The sequence below is a fragment of the Camponotus floridanus genome, unplaced genomic scaffold (genome assembly GCF_003227725.1).
Source record: "Camponotus floridanus strain SB8 unplaced genomic scaffold, Cflo_v7.5 scaffold31, whole genome shotgun sequence".
NCBI classification, from domain to species: domain Eukaryota; kingdom Metazoa; phylum Arthropoda; class Insecta; order Hymenoptera; family Formicidae; genus Camponotus; species Camponotus floridanus.
In genome coordinates, this window is record NW_020229448.1 from 1,598,094 (window position 1) to 1,610,568 (window position 12,475).

The 12,475-nt window shown below is 37.7% G+C and overlaps 1 protein-coding gene across 1 annotated transcript; it reads left to right on the forward strand.

Annotated features, from left to right (window-relative positions):
• Positions 1-4,845: 4,845 nt before the first annotated feature.
• Positions 4,846-12,174, forward strand: LOC105251163 (homeotic protein deformed). The gene is made up of 2 exons (XM_011257739.3): positions 4,846-6,730; positions 10,962-12,174. The coding sequence occupies exons 1-2, from the start codon at positions 5,821-5,823 to the stop codon at positions 11,639-11,641; spliced, it is 1,590 nt and encodes a 529-aa protein (XP_011256041.1). The 5' UTR covers positions 4,846-5,820; the 3' UTR covers positions 11,642-12,174.
• Positions 12,175-12,475: the final 301 nt, after the last annotated feature.

Consider the following 12,475-nt stretch of genomic DNA (forward strand, 5'->3'; position numbering starts at 1 on the left):
TGTAAAACTCTGAGAAAGGGTAGAAAAAGTTGCACGCGGGATACATTTCATACATATTTATGTTTTCACCCTTCCTTAGAAGTAAAAATCAGAATTGTTGTATTATATAGAGTATATGCTATTCTAAGATTTTTAAAAAATATATTTTGACTTTTAAATAATAACAAATATATTTTCTATAATAATCGATAAATTGATTTTTTATTATAATTATAAGTCTTTTCTAAAGTATTTAATTTTTTAAAAATATGTTTTTAATATATTCTCTTCTAAGATAAATTTACTTTTCACATCTTTCAGTATTTATATGCATATACTATTATTTGTTGTCCTTATATTTTTACTCTTATTCGTACAAATTTAGACGAAACTATTCTCTTTACTTTTTTTTTTCGAAGAAAAATAGGTATTTAAAATCCCATTCATGCCATTTTTGGAACAATTAACGGTAAAACGGGGTTCTTTCTTGGGGTATCATGTGCTGTAAAAGGGTCGGGTCTCCTTTTCTCGAACAATGCCGAAACATTCCCAGTGTATGCAAACTGCTTTTGAAACGAAGACGAAGGGTGTCGAATGGTAATTGCCGAGGTCATGGATGGTAAACGACCTTAACCTCGTTACCTCCTTCTTTCCTTCTCATGCTTCAGGCAGTAATCAACAGCATCCTTGAACGTGTAAATGTTTCACCTCGTCTTCAGCAAGCGGTGCTGCTATTACTGCTACTGCAAATAAAAACGACCTGGCGATACACAGGATATGCTCACCCGTCATCGTTCGCGACATCGTGCATACGCGCTAAGACACTTCTAAGAACTCATTTACTTCGGAATTTTAGATAATGAAAATTTTCGAGACAGTCGACGCAACATACGCGGCGTAGAGAATTATTATACGTATATCTAATAATATAAACGAGTCACGGTATAAAATGCATTATAGCATTAATTATATTGCTATTAGCATAATGATGATGAATCTGCATCTTATTCCTCAGTAACTATTATTGTGCGCTTGTTATTGCACCAGGCAATACTTTTTTTATAATTTTTTTAATATTTCTGCTAGCGCCTTGTGTTCGAGTAGATTCGCGGTATATTCTATATATCCATCGTTGCTGCTGACCCCGGATTTGTTTGAGGAAGAGTGTCAAGATTGTCAAGAGGGATTGGCGCTAACGACGCTTCGAATTGCAAAGATAATGAGCCACTTTTGTGCCTCTTGACGCGCATAAACGGCCGCAGGCACTTTTTTCCCCATCATCTTGCACTATCTTTTCAAGGAAGCTGGAAAAGCGCGCTGTATACGCAAATTGCTTTCAAGCAGCGGTGTCAGGTGGTAATTGTCCGAGGTTACGGATCGAAGGTCGCGTTAACATCTTTACCGTAATGCCCGGCCGATAATTATCGCGCCTCTAGTGATTCCTCATCTTCTGCTCATCCTGGTAAGTGGGGCTACTGTTGGCCAAGAAACGATTTACAGCTGACACTTTCACTCATACGCCGGCTTCAGACGTCGAACTTGGGGCATTCGTCCAGTTGCTTGATGAAAGATGTCATGTTCATTGCCGTCAACGTGACTTTACGTCATTGCCGCTCGCCGAGTTATCATCGCCTTGCGCGCGGTGCTTTTTACATTTTCGACGAGAACACGTTTCCTTCTTTAACAAATTGTTTTTTTCCCGTGCGACTAAATAAATGATCTCTCAAGAGAGACTCGAGTGATAAAAAGATTATAACGTTTGTATGTTAATGGAAAAGTTTTGTGCAAATATGAATGTTTCTTTGCTTTTCGTATAATTATTCTCCAAGATATAATGAACGCTTGCTTACAATTTTTTGTCGAGAGAAAATTATTGCAAAATTGCAACAATACTCGAGTGTGCATACTTTTATGTTGTTTAGCTGAGCGCACATGGATAAAGGAACAGTCTTGAAAACCGTTCGGGATATCTAAGGCATCAGATGTATACTGGATGTCCCTAAGGGGACACGGACCCCTTTTCATGTCGGCAAGCTCGAGATCGTGACTCAGCAGCGAAATCGAATCTCCAGAGACTCATGTTTCTCACCTCGGACAGATCCGCTGCCAACACCTTAAGTTACAACGAATGCGAAAAACATTCGCATTTTCGAAATTTCAAAATCTGAAACGCCATGTGTGAAATTGTATCGCGCGTGATTCTCCCGAAAGATCTATCGATCATGATTCTATTGTAGTAGACTATATTGGATCGTAAATATTTAGAATTCTCAAATAAATATCATCGATCGATGATTCCCCGAAGATTAAAAGAGATTGTTATAATTTGATGGAAATTGAATTATAATTTATTTGCTTGCGGCATTTAACTTTTATTCAGCGATATTGCGCATTCATATTTTTCTTTCTCTTCGAGAGCAAATTATTCCTTATAATAACTTTAAAGAAATTATACTTTTATATCGCAGATATTTAAAGATGACTGTTTATTTTCCAATATATAGGTGACCCGATTCTCTTCGAAATATCCTCTGCAGTTTTCTACCTTCGGTTGAGATGATTAATCAGCTCTCGGGCCTCGCTAAAAATAATCCCGGAAACGCAAATTCGCGTAGCTTCAATATCAGAGACGATGCTCCTCTTTCATAAGCGATCAACAAGTTGAATATAACTGAAACGCCGTTAATAAAGCGATGAAAATGATAAATCGCAACGGTTTCACCCCCGGCCGAGCACCGTATTGCGTTATTAAAACTTTACTAATGGGTAATAATAAGCACCAGCCTTGGCCAAGATTGATATTAAATCGTAAACTGTTTCGTCATTTATCATTATCACAATGCAAGTCCGTTGAACTCTTTAAATCTTGGATCCACGAAGAATTCCTGCCAAGCGAGTTTTTATAGAGAGATATCGCACGGTATAGTTTAAGACGAATTACTTAAAGCGTTGCATTGTCATTTTGACATTTGCTCCGGATGGAAATGATGTTTAAGCGCGAGCGAGTTTTCCAGATCGAGAAATAAATTTTCCAATGATATGTGATAAATGATTTACTATTTCAGAATTTGTCAACATTGATAATACAAAATATATCACTATATTTCGTTAATTCAAAGCTCATTTTGAATGTCGGAACATCGACGATACTCCATGAGACAACAAAATTCATGAAGCGATATGACAGACCCACGTGTGCGATCTCACGATAATCGTCACTTGGAAGATCACACATTCGTCCGGTAGCCGAAAGGACTCGTCGTTGACGAAGCAGGCCCTCTTGGAGGATAGCCGTGGGTGTAAAGGGGGTGTCATGCCGGCGGACCGGGAAAAGTGATTGATCGTGTTTCGCCGGAAGACAAGAGCAGAAGAGTCGGGGCAGAATCGGAGGAAAGGAGCGGGACGACGAAAGTAGAGATGGCGTAAGATGGCGGTGGATGAGGAAAGAGAGAAGGACAGAAGTTTTCGAGCATCGTCGGTGATAAAGACGAGGAGGTTGTATCGCAAAACGAGAAGACAACCCCCTCCAGCCTCCTCCACGTCATTCAGCGCGCGACCCCTTCAACCCCTCTGGACTCTTCCAGATTCCACTCAAAGCTCCGCTCTTCTGCTTGGAACGACATGAAGTGGCCATAAGAAAAATAGAAATAAGCCACGGCATATCCGAGTTAACGAAAAACCAACTCGAGAGAGGAAGAGAGATATGTATGGGGTAAAAACGAGCGATGCGCTCTTGCAGAGCCTTCTTGAACGCCATTCAATCCTAAATTATTTCCACTTTTCTTGGACGCATATCCGACAAGTTGAAAAATCGAAAGACTTTCGACAATAAGGACGTAAAGAACTCTTTCCGTTTGTATCGTTTAATCCTCACGCGACGACTTTTAATCTCGTCTTTGTTCTACGTTTCTACAATACCGTTTCTACAATATTCCGATACTGTTATTTCCTGGATCGTTTATACAGGCGCACAGTCAACGTAACTTAAATTTACCGTGCTGTATTGTCGTACCAAAGCAAAACACAGTGAGTATGCTCTTTGTGTAATGACTCGGCGTTTTATATTCTCTATGCCACGCAGCTGATCGCGAGTAGACGTACTTGACCGAGTACGCCGAGACACCAGTGCATTAATATGAACAGAGTGTAATCAAAGAGCAGATCTATTGCTATTAATTTAGCCAATTCGAACTCGTTTCACGTAACATTTTCAAGCTCGAACGCCTATTATTTACAAAGAGCCTCGCGAAAAGATGACAATAATATAAACAACTTTTTTTCTCGAGAACTTTATATATTTATTATTTTATAACAAATACACGTGTATCTATTTTGACCTATAGAAAATATTTATTTACTCGTTTCTTACGACAACGATCGATGATAAATATATTTCGTTAGCCGCAACTTCGGATATTAAGTTTGTTGTAACGCACAGAAAAGCGAGATATCTATTATAGTAGTTCGATTAATACTCCATTTTCGTACAATATTGGCAAATAGAGGTGTAATGGGCGGTTATGGTAACACCTGCTGGTCACGACAAATAGTTCGGAATTAGTGGCGCGATTACCTTCGCCGCAGTATTCAATATCAACAGCATTAACGTTCATTGCCACCGTTTCTCTCAGCATTGACTCCGGCCATAAGATGGATTTCCGTGGCAGGGAGGCGGGTTAAGGGGATACGTAGGAGTGACTCCACGGTTATACGTACCCTCGAGTATGCCCCATAAGGGCACAAGATCCACTGTTTCCGTGGCAGGGGTTGGTCTCATGCCGCTACAGAGTGGGGGTGACTCTGGAGAAGACGCATGACGAGAAGGGGGGACGTGGCTCTCCGCATCGGCTCAAAGCCAGCCGGCGCGAACGAAGCTGGAGGGAGTGGAAGCACACTAGAGTTGCCAGACGAGTTTCTGCCGAGGCAGGACGAGCTCACTTTCAAGTCTCTCTTTCTCTCCGACGAGAGGCTTCGTTCGCTTCGTCTCTGTGTACTTGCAAGAAGATTGTTTCACACGAGAGACAGCAGTGATACAGAAGTGCAGTGCGGAGAAATTGACATTTACTCATTTATTCGAGCGTACGATTCGTATCGATATTTGATTGGTTCAGATCAGATTGTTTGTAGAAATATCATACTTGATATTGCGGATCAATGGTGTGTATGAAAAGTGAAAGTTTATGAGAGAAACAAGTGCGTATTATCAAGGAAAAGGGAATTGCAGTTTGCGTTAAAAATGAATAAACTGTGAATGTATAGAATTCGATGACAGTGAAATAGAGAAGCAAGGCAAGAAGTTGCTACACCTGCCGCAGTGGATCTCGCGGCGCCACTCACGTGTTGCATGCGTGCCATGGTTATCCATCATGGTCGCGGGCTAGGAACAGCTCCGATTGGTCGGTTTTGTGGTCACGTGGTATGGTAATTGGGCTCCGGTGGGCGGGAAGGAGCGAACGAGGTCGTGGAGGATCGCGAAAGTGGCGGAAGGAGAAGAGAGAATAAGCAGCTGTCCACCGGGAGTCCTGTGCTCGTTGTAGCCCCGCTCTTTCCATTTCTTTTCTCTTTTTCTCCCTCTCCTTCTTTCTCTCTTTTTCCTCCTTTCGAGAAAACGTCACCCCTTTTCGCAAGAGGCGGCGAGGTGTGGACGATGGACCACAGCGCAGTGCGGTGCAGTGTCAGCTTGTGAGAATGATGAATATTAATATGAAATGGTGCATCGAATCTGACGAACTGATGCGGAGAGTCAGATAAGAAGGCAGAATCGCGAAGTGCGGTCGTTTCAGATTTTTCCGAACTATCGTGCGCGTGTGTGTGTTTTCCGCGAGAAAGTGCCCGACGAATATGAGTTCCTTCCTGATGAATCCGTCCGCCGCTGGTGGATATCATCACCATCATCAGCATCAGCAGCAGGCTGGAAATCATCACTTAGCCACCACTTCCGTCATGGTCGATCCCAAGTTTCCTCCTAGCGAAGAGTACAGCCAGAGTAATTATATACCTTCGACCGGCGCGGACTTCTTCTCGAGCGGTAGCAGCGGTCACCACTTGAGCCATCCGCAATCTCAGCTACAGTACGGCTATCATCAGCATCATCATCAGGCGGCATCGACTCCTTACGGAGCTTCCTCGGCGGTACAATTGAACGGAGGATACGCGGGATACGGCGGATATTACGGCCCTCATCATCCTCATCACCAAGTGCACACGGTACACCATCCCAGTCTGCATCCTCATCATCACGCGGTGGGTGCTTTAGCGATGCCGCCGGAAGCCCAGCAGCCGCCGCTCACGTGTCCGTCGTCGATACAAAGTCAGCAGCAGCAACAGCAGCAACCGCAACACCAGCAACCATCTGTACCTACGTCAACGATTCTCGGATCCACGCCTCTGTCGCCGTCTATAATGCAGAATCACGTGCAACAGCCGGATACCCTCCAGCATCATCAACAACAACACGAGAACAATGCCTGCAGTCCGGCCGGCTCGGGTCAGTTGCACCGGGATAATTCGCCCGATCTTCAGACGCAACAGTCATTGTCTCAGCAATCTCAACATATACAGGGTGGCCAACAGACCCCTCAACAACAACAACAGCAGCAACATCATGTGGAGGATAGCTCGGATCCAGATGACATAGAAGACGGTCAGATGGAGAGTTCGCCGGGTATAATGGAGGAAGAAGAGGAAGATGACGAGAACAGAGAACGCACTATTTATCCATGGATGAAAAAGATTCATGTTGCGGGCGTCGGTGAGTAAACATACATAAATTTGCAATTATTTCCGCTATTTCTCACGAAGACCATGTGGATTGCATTTTATTTGATTTCATTTCCATTATCTATGCAGCGTAGTATTTCATGTTCTTTCTTTACTTAATTTTATTCATAAGAAGAAAGAGATTTGTTTTTTATGATATTCATTCTTGATCTTGAAGGTATCATCTACTTAGTAAATAATTTATAAATTATCTACATTATTTACAAATTATTTACATTACAATTATGTTTTTATCATGAAAAATATAATCAATCATTGTAAAAATATCCGACGGCTTGATGCAATTTGTGTCTTGCATAGAGAATCTATTTTTTTACATATTCATAATTCATAAGACATTACTGCAAATTAAATGTTATACATCATCTCGATATCATTTCCTTTTAATTAAATAGAAAAAAAAACTAAGTAAAATTAGTTAAACATTTATCATTATTTACCGCGTTGTTCATTTATTAATATTATTCAAAGCAAGCGAAAAAGAATATTTATGGATTTAAATGAATACGATGATATATAAGAGTGCCTAGATTTTGTGGTAAATTTGTTTTCTTGGATCCGACAGACACACCTGTCCAAAGTATCTCCGTTTATGTATTTAATGGATATACATTGCATTATATGCGCGCAAGGTGACGGCGCTTTGGAGCGGCTCGAAGACTTATGGGCCGAAATTTATCGTTGCACCTTGTGATCACCTGTGTGAGGTTCCAACAACACCTCATTTTATAGGTGAATTCGGTTACGCCTAATATATCTTCATCTTTCATACAGTAGCGAATACTGCAAGAATAGAAGTTCCGCAACACGATTCACCGCTGGGGTCAATAATACAAATTTCGAAATTCGACACAGAGGTTTTCCATCGCGTGTTTCAAGTAAACTCTCACCGTTGGTGGTGCTCGAAACTTTGAATTAGATAGATATTGCTGGCGCTGGATATAAGCTCCGGACTGTTATAATTAAGGCAATTAAAATGAAGTTCTTCTCTCATAATTAATCAGACAATTACTTCCAGAACTAATATACGCGTGCTTCCTATTCTCATAAAGATAGAAAGACGATTTTCAACGTAACTACAGGTGTATTAATTAATGTTCTACAAATTATAAAGATTGAGAGCAGTACATCTATTATTCGTATCCCGGATTTGTCATATTTGTATATAACGTGACTAAAAGAAAAATCATATATTTCTCAGGTATACAAAAATAGTTTTGCAACGTAATATCCCTTGAAAATTAGACTATCTAGCTTTGCTGCTATAAAAATTTCTATTCCGCTTGATCTGAAAAGTGCTGCTCATTCCAGCTTGCAAGTATTTCCTTCGCGAGACCGCTGTATATGATATGACTATAATAAAAAAGATTCCACGCCATACTGTAAAACCGAATATCATAATGGATTTTTTCAGAAAAAAATTGCCTGCAATAAAAACTTTTATATCCTAGTACCCCTTAAAAGCAAAAATGCAGCATTTTTACACAGACACATACATTACAAATGCAAATTAAAATATTATAAGAAGAATGATGAAAGAGAAAATGTTATATATTATTGAAAAAATTTCGTTCAGTTTTTAACATTCAACATATAAGAGTCTTCAATATTATACATATATTATAATATTATGTACAAACATTATCTGATGGAAAATTTGATAGCATGTAACAATATATAACAAGAATTTAGAAAAAGAAAATAATTTGTTATGAAACATTTATTCTGCTAGAAAATTAGAAAAGTATTTCAAAAATAATTTGCTAATAATATAAAATCTCATATAAAATTACAATGTAAATAATCAGTCTAAAAGGATAATTATTTTTTGACGAACTACATAATATAAGAATTCATACATTTATTGTTTTAATTATTATATGGAAAATAAATATAGATTATAAAGATATAAATGTCAATTTACCGAGACCGATGATTTCATTTTGAGAAATGATTGAAAAATTTTATTGTACGTACAAGTGACAAAATTATATTTAACTGTCTGTAATAGTTACATGAAAATATCCTTTCGAACGTATGACGTTACATTTTCCATTATGCTACGCGCGTCGTGCGATTTAATATTTGAAATCTCTGAACTTTGGTATGCTCGTCCGTCGGGCTGTCAGAGTCTGCAATCTTTCCCCTTTGGTTGTCGAAGTATGGTCGCCGGACGTCGGAGTTGAAAGGGGCCTCCGCGAGACCGACGGTCAGCTCGGAATGGAATGTGTCTGCACGGATTCTAGACTGAACTTGTTCCCATGTTTCCTCTATCGAATTGAACGGACCACCATGGACTGCTACTAGCATGACTCACAAATATTAATATCAACCTCGCACACAGCGAGATACTTTTTTTTCTCCTAATTCGTTTGTTCAATCGTACGTTGTGAGTCGTATTTCAATGATATCTGATTGTTCTCGAGAGTACTTTGGACATTTTGCGATTTATAATTAATATTTATATTTGCATTTTCAAATATTTCTATCAAACATTAATCAACTGCATCAGTGTATCTTCTGATAAGACCTGTAAAACTTGACGAACATGTTCGACGAGGCAATTATCATCTGATCTTGAAACTAACCTAGGGTTATGTAAAGGATAATCTATTGTTCTTATATGTTTTTAAATACTACTACGCACGTGTGTACGCGCCTGGCAGTTTTTATCCTCGTGAATTTACATACGCGTATTCTGCCTCCGCAACTCGACCGGCGTATCTTGCGAATTGATCAGATTACAAAAGTCACTTCAACTGTTGATGCTATTCAAAACGAACATGACGTAGTCATATGGTCATATACAAAAAAAAATGTTATATGCATGTAATATCTCTGTAAATCATCACTGTACGAGATATTTAATAATTACGGTAATAATTATATGTATAAAGTAGCAAACTCTTCTTTCTTTTGTTGTTAAAATGACATGGTTTCATCATCGCTTAAGCATTCATTATATGTTTGTACTATATTTTAACGATGTCCGAAGAGAGATTTTTCTAGTGAGCATCCGATACCTTCTTTTCACGCAACTTATTTCTAGGTTTTGATGAATAGATACAATAGTAAAGTGAGTAGGAAAAAAGTCACGAAGAAACTAGTGGACATAATGATGCAATAAATCGAACGGAAGAGTAGATCCTCCTTAAGATTTATTTGTAACACTTCGTCGAGCTAATAATGATAATGTTAGCGATGAGAATCAGGAAAAATGGGAATGGTTAGTTGTAGTTTAGTATAAGTAGAAAGCATGAGAATGTTCTCTCAACAAATATTAAAAATTTTTTTAAATTTTAATAATATAATTTTAATGTAATATAAAGCATGGAATATGTAAAGTATTCTAAACGCACACATTATATACATATTATTTTAATATTATATACATATTATTATAATAAGAATCTATAAATGTGAAATTTTGATAATAAAGAATTTAATTCATAAAAAAATTATTTATCGTCAATCGTAATGTGAAGATCTAGAAAATTAATCATATTAAACATTTTTAAAAAAGATTGCCTCTATTATATGTGTATATGTGCTTAAAAAATCGATAATTGAAATTTATTGATAAATCATTTCGTATAATTGTGAACATAATATCTCATTTTAAAACTAAATTCTTTGAGGAATTCGAAGTTTATTTTTTCTTTAATGTAATAATCTAAAAAAATATGTGAAAGTATTGATAGTTTTTAAATGGATATCTCTTTGAAATATTAAACTTCATATATTATTAAATGCACACATATTAATAGATAATAAAATTTTAAATATATATAAATGGAAAACATAAATACAAACTACGTACTTTTCATTTAATTTTATAATTTTATATGTGTTTGTGCTAAGAATGAAATACAAAAAATGTAAGAATTATTTTTTATATTTATATAAGACTTAATATACTTGTATATATTTATAATATTTATAATATTATACAATATATATAATTAATTTTTATGTGTAATGTTAAAAATAAAGTTCAGTCACATTTCTTTTAAGAAAACGTCAACTTGAAATTGTTTAAAAAGCCCAGTTTTAAAGTAAAGACCACACACGTTTAGAATAGTTCCGTTCTTGAATAGCCATTCTTTTCAGATAAAGAAGAAAGTTAAGCCTTTGTAACTGAAAATTCCTCATTGTTTGTTCTTACCGTACTACATATTTCGACTTTTCTTTTTTTCTTATAGCGAACGGCTCGTATACACCTGGAATGGAGCCAAAGCGACAGAGAACTGCCTACACGAGGCATCAGATACTCGAACTGGAAAAGGAATTCCACTTCAATAGGTACCTGACGAGACGACGACGAATCGAGATTGCTCATAACCTGGTCTTGTCGGAGCGACAGATCAAAATCTGGTTTCAGAACCGCCGTATGAAATGGAAGAAAGACAACAAGCTGCCAAATACGAAGAACGTGCGCAGGAAGAACGCAAACGGCCAGGCACCGCCAGCAACGGCGAAGCCGGCGAAGACGTCGGGGACACGAGCAAAGTCCGGCACGGGTAACAATAACAGCCAAAGGAAAAACAACAACTCACCCTCTAGCGGTATGGAGAATAGTCTGGACTCGAACATCGGTCACGATATGGGCGAAGTTCATGGGGTCAGCACCACTCTTCCTCCTCCCGTGGTTCACCCGAGCTTTCAAGGTCACCCTCATTCTCTGGCTCATCTCCAAGCGCAGCTGAGTCATCATCACGTGGGTGGAATGATGGACGGTCCGACGGGAGGACCGTTGGGACACATAAGTTCCGGAAGTATCAGTCCACTCGCTCCGGCTACCAGCCCTCCTGGATTGTCGCAAGTATCAGCTCCTGTACCGCCATCGGGGATAAAATCCGATTACGGTCTTACGCCTCTGTAACATCCATTCCGGAAGATATATTCGATGATGTAACATTTTCGATATTACACTGCTATCCGCTGTCTTTTGTGTTCGATCGGATATTTATTGCAAATGGTATAAACGTAGTTTGAATTCTTCTCATTAGATGGTGTGAACGAGAAAAATGATGAGGCGTTATTATTTTTACATAATTTATTACAATGATTTATTACAATGGTTTATTACAATGATGATCCGTTAATTTTGATCTAAACTGCTAAGTTCAAAATAGCCAAACTTTAAAGTTTAGTTGAGGCTATTTTAAAGGAAAAATATAAGAATAATATCTGATTTTTCGTTACAATGAGGAAAATTTCTTTAATTTTTGAAAACCATGGAAGCTAGATTTGAGAAAAACTTATCGTAGCTGAGTAAAAAAGGGAACACAATTCTACAGCAAAAGAAATAAGGTAATAATGTCCGGATGCAGTATAGAATATATAAGAGCGTCGTATCTTAGACTGTTAACAATAAATTTGATTATCAAAATGAAAAGAAATTTTATTCTTCCAAGACAACTTTCTATTTATATTTGACTGAATATCAATTAATAATTATATAATCTTAAATTTTATAAGTGTATTGATTTATTAATTAACTTTAATTAAGTTAATTAAATGTGTGAACACACATTTCAATAATGCAATGACAAATCCTGTCGTTATTTATTATTAGCATTTCTAATGCTAATTATGCATAAGAATACACACATGACACATAATTTATATTTTAAAATTAAATTTAAAATATTGAGATTTTTTACTGGTAGAGAGAAGATTGGTATTCACATGAATGAACACTCTGCCACTATAC